General features: G+C 39.1%; 2 protein-coding genes across 2 annotated transcripts; one reads left to right on the top strand and one right to left on the bottom strand.

The window, feature by feature from the left end:
- The first annotated feature begins 3,859 nt into the window (after positions 1 to 3,859).
- Positions 3,860 to 4,792, top strand: LOC105864473 (olfactory receptor 10J1-like). The gene has a single exon (XM_012752356.1). It carries the CDS (start codon positions 3,860 to 3,862, stop codon positions 4,790 to 4,792), a length of 933 nt encoding a protein of 310 aa, XP_012607810.1.
- A 1,632-nt stretch (positions 4,793 to 6,424) lies between these two features.
- On the bottom strand, positions 6,425 to 9,827 carry LOC105864458 (mucosal pentraxin-like). Its single transcript, XM_012752344.2, has 2 exons — positions 9,670 to 9,827; positions 6,425 to 7,242 (listed from the first exon to the last, which is right to left on the bottom strand). The coding sequence occupies exons 1-2, from the start codon at positions 9,737 to 9,739 to the stop codon at positions 6,647 to 6,649; spliced, it is 666 nt and encodes a 221-aa protein (XP_012607798.1). The 5' UTR covers positions 9,740 to 9,827; the 3' UTR covers positions 6,425 to 6,646.
- Between the last annotated feature and the right edge of the window lie 4,374 nt (positions 9,828 to 14,201).

Here is a 14,201-nt window from a genome sequence, read left to right as displayed (position 1 = left end):
GGGAAAATAAATATCCAGAGCTCCTGAAATCTGCAGTTTAAGAGACTGTATTTTGTTCCTGGGCTACTTTCCAGGACAAAAGAAACAATGTCCCTAGCCTTAAGGAACACAGCAATAATTTGAGGTTCTTCTTGATACCAGAGAGTGCTGGATTTTCCTCACTTTGTGGGTTTTAGCTTCCCTGGTAAATGCCTCTTGAACACAAGGTTTTTTCACCTGCTTCCTCTGAAAAGACTCAGTTTCTTCAATGCCTTCTAAAGATCACTATCTGGAAACTGTCTCCTTCCTATTGCCAAGGTCAGAAGCAGTGAGTGGCTGTTGGTAGGGTAATTAAAAATGGAATACCATGTGCATTTTTCAAAATCTTACTGTTTTCCCTCTATGGTTTCCAGTATGTGGTTGGTCATATTGAATCTCATGTCCATTAATATTATATTTCTTCATGCTTGTCTTGCTGTGGTAATGGATTGAAGGACATGAAATTTAGCAGAGACATAATAATGGTCTTCAAATATTTGAAATACTATCATGTTGAAGAGGAAATAGAAGGTGGAATGATGGGGAGGGGGTACGTTTCAAGGAGATAGATACCGAGTTAATAGAAAGTAACATTTTATAAGAATTAAAATCAATCAAAAATAGAATCGATGACAGTACATCTATATGAATCCATATAATGAAATAGTATACACCATCGGAAACATAAAAAAATGAGAGAGCTACAGTACTGTTATGGAAAATGTTCAAAATAAAATATTAAATGAAAAAAGCTAGTGGTGAATTGGTATGTGCAGTCTGATTTGATTTATTTAAAATTGAAATGATACAAAAGTATGTATGATCGTACACAGAAAATTTCTGGACAAAAATAAACAACAACAGCAAACTATGAATCATGTTTACCTCTAGACAAGAAAATGTAGAAAAGGAGAAAACTAACTTTTCAATTTATATCTTTCTGTACAGATGGTTTTTCCTTACCATGAGCATTATCATAATTTAAAAAGACTAGTTTTATTTATTTTTTTTAGTGAAGTTGGTATCTTACCAAAAAAAAAAAAAAAGAGAGAGAGAGGTTATGCTAATTTATAATGAATTTCAATCATTGGAAGCACTGAAACAAAATTTGAGGGACTGTTCATAAGGAATGCTGTGCTTGTAAAATCATTTCTTAACTGTAAGGTCCTGTGATTCAGTTATATTGAAAGGACTTAAAAAACTACCAAGCACATGAGCTTTTCCAGCTTGTCTGCAATCGGAAAGACTCAAACAATGAAATGAAAAAGATTAACTTCTTGCCCAGAATTGGTTGTCGGGTCTAGGCAGAAAATTATTTCTCTGAAAGGAAATTTTTTGAATTTTTTAAGGGGTGGAGAGAGATTTTGGGCTAAGGATCCATAATCCAAGAAATAGAAAGTGATGTAAAATGTTGCTTTTCCCAGTGACAAGGATTCCCCAGAAGGCAGTGGACATTTTATTTCAGCTATCATGATCCTACTAATCTAGTGTTATTCATGGGGGTCTTTGCCATCTTAATGAAGCATCATTTTCCTGAGGAGATGATGAGAGGGGAGATGGAATGGCAGGAATGCACAAGCTCAGTGCAATCTTCCCTTCCATAACCTAACTTATTTATGTTTTGCATTCTCCTTAGTGTAGGTAGGATTGATTTTCTAGTTACGTAAACATTTGAGTTTCATCTGGTTGAGTAATACATTGTAAATCTCAGTTACATAGGAGTGGTTAAGGACTAGCCCATCTCCACATCTCCAAGGAAAATTAACACATATTTTGCAATACATTTTTCTCAATATTTTGAAATTATTTTATATTTTTCTGTTTATCAAAATCTTTAGAAAGAAAATTCCAAAATCTGCCTTTATTCAAGTAGGTGCATCCCACTGCAGTAATTAATGGTCAGCATTGATCTTGTCTTATATTATTTGGTTTGTCATGGATTTTTACATTAATTTAATTTTTAAAATAATGCATTAAATATTAGATTCATGACATATCAGAATGTGTGTGTAAAAAAGTATTTTTAATATTATGTATAATAGTGAAGATGTTAGCTAGCTAGCTAGGTTCTCCATACATTACCCAGAAAACTTATTTTTAGCATTTTGGTACATTTAATTTTTTAATGATAAGTATGTCATTGTATGTGTTTCCTACCTTTGTTTATTACTCTCTTCTCCATTTCTTTTCTTTTTCTTTTTATAAAATCAGGGCCTATCCATTAATCACTCAATCCATCTACCTAGTTATCTATCATATTCTTTCATATCAACACTTTTTAGATTTATAATGGCTACATAGTTCCCATCAGATGGATATTTTATAATTGATTTATTCCTTTATTAATTTACATTTTTTCTGATCTTCATTGTTATAAATAATATCATGAAATATTCTTTGTACATACAACCTGATATATACCTCTGATTATTTTCTTAAAATAAATAATTAGAAATGGAAATATGAAGCCAATGAGAATGGACATAGGTTGTCACTAATATACTAATATTTCTTCTATTTATCTAGATGAAACATTCTAACATTTTTCAAGTTTTCTCAATTTTTTCCAGTTTTTTCATTTTTTCCCAATGTATCTCATTCCCAGAGTAAGGAAAAATACATTAATTGATTCCAACAAAAGCAATACAAATATATCTTCTTCCTCATCGATTTTGTGGTCCTAATGCTTCTTAGGCAGTTGTGGTGTAGGACAAATCACACTAGCCTTGGAATTAAAATATTGAATTAATTTGGGCAAATGACCTAACCCTAAATATCTCAGTAAAATGGGGATAATAATAACATGTGGGATTGTTATGATGTTAAATAATATACATAAAAACTCTCTATAAACCAAAAAGTGCCATAAGAGACTTTTATTATTGTACTTTTTTTGAAATTGAGAGCTTTTGATCCCCCAATAACTCCCAAGATATGGAATAGAGGGAGAGATGTGTGAACTGGATTCCCTAAAATTTCCCAGTTTGTAATTCTGAAGAAATTAGAAAAGACAGTTTAGTCTAGTAGTGAGCAGAGTATTTGTGAAAAGTCACATCTAAGTACAAGGTAGAAAATGCATAGAAATACACACTGTCCATGAGAAAAAGTTACTGGGCAACATTTAGCAACACTGTAGGGAGTTTGGATTGACAGGTTGTATTTAGTCCAAGGAAAACTTTCTAAGGCAGAGGAGACTTGAGTCAAGTATTGAAGAAGGAGGGAACATTTCCTGATTTAAAAAAATATGGGGGGACAGTCAGGTTTGAAGTTATTGAATGACTTGTGAAAACTGTTCATGACAAGTATAACAGACAGAAAGTAAACATTTATGCTATGTAAGCAGAGACCATTGTCCTCTTTGAAAATCCAGAGAGGAAGATCTTTAAGAAGATCCAAACTGTGGTTTAAACAAAGTGGAAGTGGTTGAAAAATTTGTTTTAGGTAAACAAAATCTGAAACTGTAATCTAAAAGAAAATTGCTTTCAAATTTAACCCTGCATTTCCTATTTCTTTAGCTTAGTTTTCCCCTAACACCTATGTTCTAACTCACCAGAAAATCTTTTCCAAATTTGCCGCAAGTGACTTTCTTTCTATCCTTTCCCATCCCTACCTATTCTTCCATACCTTCATACTTAAACTGCCTTGTGTGGAATTATTTCCTGATTGTGTTTTCCTATCTATACTTATAGGTAAACAGTAATCCCCAGCAACTTGGCATCCATCCAGGAGCAGAATCCTTATCAACTCTTTCTCCTGGGGTTCCCTGGCTCAAAGGATTGGGCACTGACGTGTTCTGACTGATTGCCCCAAGTCTCCATACTTTTGATCTGGGATTTGTTCAATGAAGAAAGAAAACCACACAGCGGTGAGTGAGTTTGTTTTCCAGGGTTTCTCTAGCTTTCACGAACACAAACTCACCCTCTTTGTGATATTTCTTACCTTGTACCTTTTAACCCTGGCTGGCAATGTCATCATCGTGACAATTATCAGCGTTGATCGTCACCTGCACACCCCCATGTACTTCTTTCTTAGTATGCTTTCTACTTCAGAGACTCTGTACACATTAGTCATTGTACCACGAATGCTCTCCAGCCTCATAGGTCTAAGCCAACCCATCTCCTTGGCTGGCTGTGCCACCCAGATGTTCTTTTTTATTACTTTGGCCATCAACAACTGCTTCCTGCTCACGGCAATGGGGTATGACCGGTATGTAGCCATCTGCAACCCCTTGAGGTACTCGGTCATCATGAATGCGAAGGTGTGTGCCCAGCTAGCATGTGGGGCCTGTAGCATTGGGTTGCTTGTGGCCATAATTCAGATTTCATCTGTGTTCAGGCTGCCTTTTTGTGATAGAGAGGTGGCCCATTATTTCTGTGACATCCGCCCGGTTATGAAACTCTCCTGTGCTGACACAACTCTACATGACATAGTTAATTTTATTGTCAGCTCTCTGGTTATTGTAGTACCCATGGCTTTGGTCTTCATCTCCTACATTCTTATCATCTCCACCATCCTCAAGATTGCCTCAGCTGAGGGCCGGAAGAAGGCTTTTGCAACTTGTGCCTCCCACCTCACTGTGGTCATTGTCCACTATGGCTGTGCCTCCATTGCCTACCTCAAGCCCAAGTCAGAGAACACCAGGGATCAGGACCAGCTGATCTCTGTGACCTACACCATTTTCACTCCACTCCTTAATCCTGTTGTGTACACTTTGAGGAACAAGGAGGTCCAAGATGCCCTTCACCGCGCTATTGGCAAAAAACCTCTTGCCTAGGATCTTTGGCAGTTTGACATATAACCTATCATAGCCTGGGTATTTTTTGTAAGCTCAAAAAATTTGATCCTATCATTCTTCCTCCACCCAGAGAGAGTTGCACAATTTGGTGGTAAGCCTGCATTAAAGAATCAAGAGTCTCCTTTACTTGACTCTTGTTTTTACCGTCATTCGCCTAAACCTTCTACTAATCACATAGGTTACCACCCGGGAATGGGCAGAGGCTGCCTGCAGGTGGGAAGCTGGCAGGAAATCATAAGAAAGGGGCAGCTGACTATTCTCGGTTTGTTGACGGCAGAAAAGTGGACTGCATAATGCCTATTTTGAAGTAATTGGTTGAAAGTTCAACCTAAACTTCAAAAAGGACACAGTTGGTGTACAGGATGTATTGGAAACACAGTCAAAACTACCTGTTCTACATGTCATCACTTTCTCCTCTGGGCAGTGACAAAAGCAACAGATCCTGACATTCAGAAGAGATGTTATTAGCTTTGAACGTTCTCATCTGCCTTGGAGACCCATGAGGTTGTTTTCCAGTTTTGTTGAGGCTCACATTAAAACTATTCCCTCAGTATGTCTCGATGACCAATATGTTCAGTGTTAATAACATGGTTACATCTCGCCTCTCAATCTCACTGCACTTATATCTGCCCTCTGTGGGGTAACACATGCTATACTGAATTCACAAGTATATTGATGCATGAAGATATTTTTTTGAAATTAAATTTATTAATACCACCTCTCAACTAACTCTTATTATCTCATATCTGGAAATTAACCCATGACTTTCATTTTTCTCTGTGTAGAACATAACCTGATACCCATGTCTTGCCTGTACCCTTTTGATTTAGACATTGATGGGCTTATTTTCTGTGAATAGTTGGGTACCTAGTTTAAACTCTAAGTTTAAACACTTGTCTAAACAAGAGTCTGGGGGTCTCCCAACTCTTATTGTTATTGCCTTCTAAAGGGAAAGGCTATCTTGATTTGTGAGAAAGGTTTAAGATTTTAGAATTGTTTGACCTACAGAAAAAAGAGGCAGAAATTGCCAAATGTCTTCCAGTCTATAAAGGGCTGATGTTGAAAAAAAAATAATAAAAATCAATCTGTATCTCTTACCCACCCAAACTGTCCAAGTGTCCTCACTGAAAATGCATTGAAAGTACAGGTCAAACAAAGGACCTGGGAATCCCTAATGATGGAAGAGCCACGAAGGGCCCTATGTTCATGAAACTTTGCCTTCAAGAACAAAGGATTTGGCTCCTCAAAGCAGCTCCCTCCAAGAGAGCAACATGAAAGTTGAATGTGAAGAGGAACTCCAGGGCAGTTTATCTTTGCCCTTATCTGAGTGTTCCCAGAGCAGGGTAGGTACAAGGGAAACATTGCCACAACCCTGTTCTTGTGAAAACTCTTGCTCATTCTAGTAGCTTCTCCCATTTTGGAAAGCTTCTGCCAATAGTCCCATCATTTTTATCGATTGCTGAATTTGGAGATTTAGATACGCAGAACCCCCATAGAGCCTCCCACAGTCCTACAGGGTTCTGTAAGATTGGTGACCAATACTGAAGCAATGTGTTCCCCTGAGTTCCTGTAGTTTGATGAAAAAGAAAATTGTGGCACAATTCACCCAAAATAATTTTTTTTTATTTTGACATATTATGGGGGTATAGATTTTAAGGTTTCAATAAATTTTTGTAACAATAAATCGTGTATATCAACGTTCTACCTTGTCTTTTTTTGGTGTAGTTCCCAGCATCTTAACAGAGCCAGAAAAAGACAATAGAGTCAATGCATTTAATTTCAAAGAGTATGTGATTATCACTAAACATAAATCATGCCCGAAGAGAATGACACCTAAGCCCACACCTTGGGCTTCGTCACCACATAGCCGTTATCTTTGTAAGTCAGGGCCCGCCAGCTCAGGATGTTGCCACTGCTACACAAGTCACCCATGTCCGTTAGAGGGAGCACATGGTCCCACAAGGAAACATCCCATATCTCCCCAAGAAGGCATTGATTTACATCAAAATTTCCCCCGTAGGAATCCTGCTCTTGTCCCAGGATAATCTTAGCCTCTGACCCCACAGAGTACCCCTTCCTCACTCCCTTCCTCCCCAGGAGTTTTCCATTCACCCAGAGCTCAGCAATCCCAGAGGCGGACTCCCAGCTTGCACAGGCATGGGTTGGGGTGTAGGGAGATGGGGGGCCATTGAAAATGATCTCAGAATTCCCGATGGACAACGAGTACACTCCCATTTTGTTGACAAAGAGAAGAATTTCATTGTCCTTGGAAGGAGTGCTGTAGGAGAAGAGGCTGTAAGAGCGGGTGAGGTCTGTGAAGGCCTTCAGGCACAGCGTGAAGTTCTCCAGTGGCTTCTTCACGCTGGGAATCAAGGACACGTAGGCTGTGGCAGATTCTTCAGGAAAAATGAACACCTTCCCTCTCATGTCTGCGGAGAAAAGATAATGAGGCAAAAATTTGGTCAACCCTCTTATGTCATCCGCTCTCACTGTGGACTCTAGGCCGCCTCCTGACAGGGTATACACAGCACACCGGAGTTTATGAAGTGCTTGTAACCACATTATCTCAGTGACATATAAGCAAACTGTCAATGTTAAAAGGTGGCCTTTGGTTCAGCTGTCCTCTTAGAAAGCTAAATTAAATATGTCCTATGTCAGCCCCCAACTCCATTTTTTTTTTTTTTTTTTGCAGATTTCATACAGATAAAATAGCAAGCACCAGTCACAGAAAATGAAACACAGCTTAACACATGGAGCGTAATAGATAAACCAAGAACACAGTCATGAACACCTCATCCTCCCACCACTGATCAGATTCTGAGATTTCTCCCAGGGGACAGATATCTGTGGCTGAGGTTAGGTATACTTTCAATGGTTCATCTTGAACCTTGGCTTAGCTGTGATGGACCAACATTGTGGCTAGTGCTAAGTCCAAGGAATAGAGTAGTGTGCAAACCACACGGCCCAGACCTTTATAGCATCCTTGCTTTCCTCTCTGCCCCCTTTTTGCAGGGGTGCCAATTGCTCTTAAATTGTATCCCAATTTTCCATTGTTTTTTTCCCTGTGGCTGCAATATCAGGATCGTGGTATGACTTACCATTGACTTATTCCTTCTTAAGATCCACAAGAGAAGGGGAGGGTTTAATCATTATAAAATCAACTATTTTTTCTTGCTTAGGAAAGCAAATTTAATAAATGCTATGGTCTGGAAAATAAGTTAGAGAATAATGGCTAACTGAATCAAGGGAGACATAGCCTAAAAGTGCTATGAAGTCTTGAATTGAGTTAGTTTTGCTTCATAGCAGGAAATAGAAAAACAGCATGAATTCCTGTTCCCTAGATTCAGGGCTTCTTAAATGCTCACCCTGGACAAAGAATAGAAACAGGGAACTTAGGGAGAGGAAACTAAGGGAGAGATTACAGACTTTAATACAGAGAGAAAGAGAGAGAACATCAATTAATACGATAGGAACTAGGAGGACAGAAAAGTAAACTATGCATTCATGCCCTGTGATCTAATTATCTCCCTATTTGTGATTTGTAACCCTGTCAGTATACAAACCTGAACCAAAACAGAGTGCTTAGTAAAAGAGTAAGATTTTGAAAAACTTATTCCTGGTGGTAAGACTGCAGAGAAATGCTGTCTCGAAAGTCAGGAGATGAGACTGTCCTTAGTGGCAGTGATAACAAGGAAAAAGATGGTGCCAAAACATTAATTTTTTTTATGGCTAATTTAAAAAAAAATTTTTTTTTGTAACAGTTACACATCACAAAGTACATATTGCCTTTCACTGATCTCACGCGATCTTCATAGCAACTCTTTGCTAGATAAATGTTGTTTTTATCCCCATTGTACAGATGAAGAAACTGAGGATCAGAGTTGTGCAACTTCACAAAAGTAATTCAATTAGGTTGGGAGAAACAGGTTCACAGGTTTGATTTAAGGTTCACAGGTTTGGTTTAAAGTCCAAGCTACTTCCAAGATTTCTTATTTTCTCTCATGTTACGGAGACAAAGGGCTTGAAGGGTATCAGGGAGAGAACACCCCAACCCTTGTAACGACTGCTCTTTTTCTAGCAAAAACCACACATCACTTCTTATTCTCTCAGGTGAGAGGGAACGATGTTTCTCTTCAACAAGCAAAGTCTGTTCTCTAGCCCTAAGACTTCCTTACGCTAGGTATATCCTTATTCATCAGCATCTGTGGTGGTTTTAAAAATACGCCCCAAAATAATTCTCCTCCCCTTGGGTGTGACCTGACTCACTCCTAATGAATAGAATACAGCAGGTGTGAAGCGTGCTATTCCTAAGAATAGATTATGAATAGGGCTGTGGCATCTGCACTGGGCCCTTTCTCTCCCCGTGTCACATCACTCACTTCTGGGGAAGACAGCACTGCCAAGTTGTGGGCCACACGGCAGGGAGCTAAGGGAGGTATGGCCAATAGCCAGTGAGGAACCAAGGCCCTCACCTGTAAGGAGCTGAATCCTGACAGTAACCGTGGAAGTGAGCTTAGGAGCAGATCCTCTTCTAAGCCGAGCCTTCAGAAGAGACTACAGTCCTGACTGAGTGACTTCAACCTCATCGGAGACTCTGGGTCGGAACCACCATCTTAGCCACTCCCTATTTCTTGATACCCAGAGAGTACAAGTCAATAAACGTTTGCCGCTTCAAGCTGCTGAGTTTTGAGGCAGATTGCTTGCTGTGCAGGAGTGGATAACGTATACACCATCCTTACACACTCGTACCTTCCTGAAACACCGGCAGTAGCAGCAACAGAAAAAACACTAAAATGTGGTATACTCTAGTTCCCCTGAAACTTGCGGGAAACCTCCCAGTTAGGCTCAACACCTACCTGAATTACGGGTCACGCTTCCTGTGACAGTGGTAAGGAGTAGGACACCCAGAAGAATCTTCTCCATCATGCTCTCCTTGAGACTTCCAGAGTAGTGACAAGGAAAGCTGCAGTTGTCACAATGGAGAGATGCTGGGTATTTGGCTCCTTATATCGTGCTCTTAGGGGCAAAGCCTCTGTTCTACCGATAGAAAAAAAAAGTTGCAAATGGTAAATATTAACTGATCCAGGAAGTAGTTTAAAAACTAATTTGTTTACTTTTCAACCTATTGTTTGTGTTATTGAGTTTTTTCCTTCTAACTGTTCTATCTCCTGCTGAGCTATCTTGTGCAAGTCCTCCCCTACTTTTCCAAGGAAAGAGACTCTATTTCCTTGTCAAGGGAAATTTTATTACCTTATCTATGTAAGGATATTGTGGCAGTCTAATGTCAGGACTATAAAATGAGCATACTTGTAGATCTGCCTGAGGAAGCATTCTCTATTAAAGGAGCTCAGGATATTTCACCCCAAAATATTACTCTGTTATAAAGAGTATTTTGAATTAAAATTCCATAAAGATCAAGAGGTGTTGGAAGGAATATTCTCTCTTTCTGCAAAAAAAAAAAAAAAAAAGAAGGACCCATCATAAAGAACAGTTGACTTCCCTTCCCATTCATGTTATCTCAATATATTATAGGAAAGAAGATCAAGAATGCAACCAGACCTGGCCCAAATAATTTTAAAGATAATACCTGTCTCTCAGGTTAATTTAATTTCCAAAGATAATAATTTACAAGTCATTCTGTTTCCCTCATCCATTCTCTTAAATATTATATCTATCCATCCTCCCTCATAACTATTTATTGCTTCTAGAAAGAATTACCTATATTTCTCATCTCCCCTTCCCCTATAAAATGAGAGTATACAAATTTCTGGACCCCAATGGGATATTGGATAATCACTCTATGATTCTCCCCATGCCCACAGTAAATAAATCTCTTTCCTTTATTAATCTGCCTTAATTTTGTGTTGATTTTTCAGTGAAACTTCTGGGGCAACGAGGAAATTTTCCCTCACCCCTACATTCTCTCTTTTTAAAATTTTTTTTATTTAAGCATATTACAGGGGTACAAATGTTTAGGCTAGATATATTGCCCTTGTCCCACCAGAATCAGAGCTTCAAGCGTGTCCATCCCCCAGAGAGTACGCACTGCACCCATTAGGTGTGTATATACCCGTCCCCTCCACCCCCTCCCATCTGCCCGACACCTGATGAATGTTATTGCTACATGTGCACTTAAGTGTTGATCAGTTAATACCAATTAGATGGTGACACATTCTCTTTTAGTGTTACACTATGACTCTTCTCGCAAACTATGCCATGCTTTTATTAACCCTTAATGTTTTGCAAGCAGGTCAGGCACAGATCAGCATCCCTTTGCACCAGTCTTTCAAATCCTGACCCCATTAACTAACCAATCCAATTGCTGGTTATGCAAACATCTAGAGCATGCAAAAGGAACCTGGACTCATTTTTGTTTCTGCAAATGTGAGTGCCTGGTGGAACCAGTCCAGAAGATGGATGTGTGACGAGACGTGGCACCCACAGCCAGACAAAAAACACCGTGCTGCTTCTCCTGTTGGTGAGTCAACTGGACACAGAAAAACCTCTCTGTGGAAGCTTAAGAACTGTCTCTTGCTCAGGTAAAGTTACTACAAAGAAAATTTTTATCTTTTATCTTTAGTGAGTGTCATACTAGGGCACTACTGTGATCAAACCCTATGGCTTGATTCCACAGATGACATTCTCACACTTCTTAGATGGTGCTGACGGTAACCCTCATGATGTCAACACTTGTCAAATCACCAGCTGTTATGGACGGCTCACAAGCCAGGCCTGTGTGACTTGGGGTAGCTGACTTGTTCCCTTTGTCATGTTGCCATATACTAAAGATGACATATGGATAGACCAAAGGTCTGGACTGACCTGGTTAGGTGACAAAACTAAGCCCTATAACTTCCAGGAAGAGATAAGATATCAAATATTATAACAAAAATTTATATCAAATATTTCACAACCTGTTCTGTTCCCACAAAATGGCAGGGGCATACGGAAACAGGAGATGGGCAAGTCCCAATGAGGAAGAAAAGACACCGAAAACTCCAGGCTGGGAGGCCATGGGTTGCAACTTGATCCTATCTGTAAATAGCACTGGTCTTTTTATCACATGTGGCAATAAAGTATACAAGTGGGTCCCACCTAGATAGTCAGGACAATGCGGACTTGGTTATCTGACACCCTCTGTTACCAGCTAAATAACAACGCTGGGCTCTTTTGTTCATAAAGTGGTACTACACAAATGTACAAGATGGAATTTTATTAAAAACAAAAGAAAACACTTGTGTATCACAATTCTAAGTTCTTTTTGATGTTCAGGATTCTTTTCCCAGCATTTGGAACTCATGAGATTGAAAAGCCAGTTTTAACTCTTTCCATGGTAATAGAACAAGAGTTCAATATCACCCTGCAAGCATTTGGAGCACTTCTGTTAGAAGTCAACAGCCTAGCTTTGGTTATATGTATTTCAAAACTTCTGCCTCTTGGGTGCTCTGACACCCCAAAAGGGAGGAGCTTGTGCAATTGGTCAAAAATGCTACTTCTATGCAAAATGCTCAGGGCAAGTAGAGATTGATGTACACCACTGAAAAGACACGATAAATATTCTCCATCAGATTAATGAAGTCAAACTAGTCTGTTGGTCCGACTATTGCCAGGAATGGGAGAGTGGCTTAATGGGGTATGGGGAAATTTTCTTAGATCGGTTCTTTGTTCTTATATCTTCTTATGCAAATCTATGTTCTTCTTTCCCTTTTCAGATCTTTTGCTACTTGGCTACTAACTCAACCTCTCTCTCCACAGCCACTGACTCAGCTTTTAAATGTGTGAAACATCTAGAGAAGTTCCAGACGGGGGTAATGAAGGAGCTCAGAAAATTATACCCCCATATATGACTCCTTGGTATAAAGAGTATTTTAAACTTAAGGCCCCTAGATATCAATAGGTATTCAAAGGGGATTTCCCTCTATCTGCATAAAGCCTGGAGTACCCATCAAAAAGAACAATCAAATTCCCTTCCCTTCTATGTTATTTCAATATATTATAGGAAAGAAGATCAAGAATGGTACAATGAACACTATCTGGGTGTTGGGCACACTTATAAGCATGACTCAAGCATTTTAAAAGTGATCCATAGAACCAAAAATATTTGTACCCCCAATATATTAATTTGAAATAAAAACAAACGAATGCAACCAGACTTGACCAGAGTCATTTTAATGATAACACTTGTCTCTCAGGTTAATTTAATTTCCAAAAAGAATCATTTACAAATCAACCTGTTTCTTCCATGTATTTATACTCCCAAGTATCTATCTTCCCTAATAACCATTTATTGCCCCTAAGCTGAAGTACCTATATTTTTCATTTCCCACTCCCCTCTAAAATGAGGGTAATATAAATTTCTGGACCTCGTTGGCATATTGAATAATCACTCTGTGATTCTCCCTGTGGCACAGTAAATAAATCTCTTAGTCTTATTAATCTGCATTATTGTGAGTTGATCTTTCAGCAAACCTTCCAGTGTAAAGGGGAAATTTCTCGTCATCCCCACAGTGTGGGACAGTCAGCGGAATTTTCAAAGCCACTCTGCTCTTTTGCAAGCTGCAGTGAAGAGAATCTGGACTCTGACCAGCTGATGACATGGTAAGATACCTTACATACCAGTTAGATTCCTGACTCTCCTCTGTCTCTCTGTGGTCTCTGGTTAAGCAGACAATAAATATTATTATCTATTTTGCCTTTCCAATTTTAAATTTAATGAGAGAAAATTTTTTCATAAGTGTCTAGTCTTGGTATAGTGACTCTGGTTTTATTTATTTACTTATTCATTTATTTGGTACTTTTTGTGCCATGACTCTTTATATTGTCCGACCCCTCTCCTCTCAGAAATAACCTTTTGTTGTTGCTTTTCTTTGTCATTGTCTTTCTGTGTCATTCTGTTATAAAGAGGGTTACCAGAGGGTAGAACATGTCCCATATAAGCTCCCATGTAAGCCCACTCTTCCAGCCAGCCCTGCAGGCTTGCCAGTTTTATGGCTGAAACTAGAATAGCATCCATTAAAGGCAAACTTTGCTGTGTAGGTCCCTGGAAAAAAAAAAAGTATGATATTCCCCTCTCATCCTGTTACATGTCCCTGAACTTGTCTTGTGAATGAGGGGGAATTTTCGCCTCAGTTTCCACCATCCAGAAGGTGTGCTTTTTAGGAACACACCAGGCAGCCCATCTGAAAAGATTGGGGGTCTGAGACATGTCAGATTCTAAGCAGCACACTCTTTGTACCGAATGGTTCAAGCTCTGGAGAGTCTTTGTCTTAAAAGGTCCTAGCCTCTTTGTGTCTCTAAAGTCTGTTTCTGTGGGTGAATTTTTGGGAATCATGGGAACTGCCAAACTGCCTTCTGTGTACTGAACCTGAAAAATTAGCAGCTGGGATTC

Source organism: Microcebus murinus, chromosome 2, assembly GCF_040939455.1.
Source record: "Microcebus murinus isolate Inina chromosome 2, M.murinus_Inina_mat1.0, whole genome shotgun sequence".
Classification (NCBI taxonomy): domain Eukaryota; kingdom Metazoa; phylum Chordata; class Mammalia; order Primates; family Cheirogaleidae; genus Microcebus; species Microcebus murinus.
This window is presented reverse-complemented; position numbering and strand designations above follow the sequence as displayed.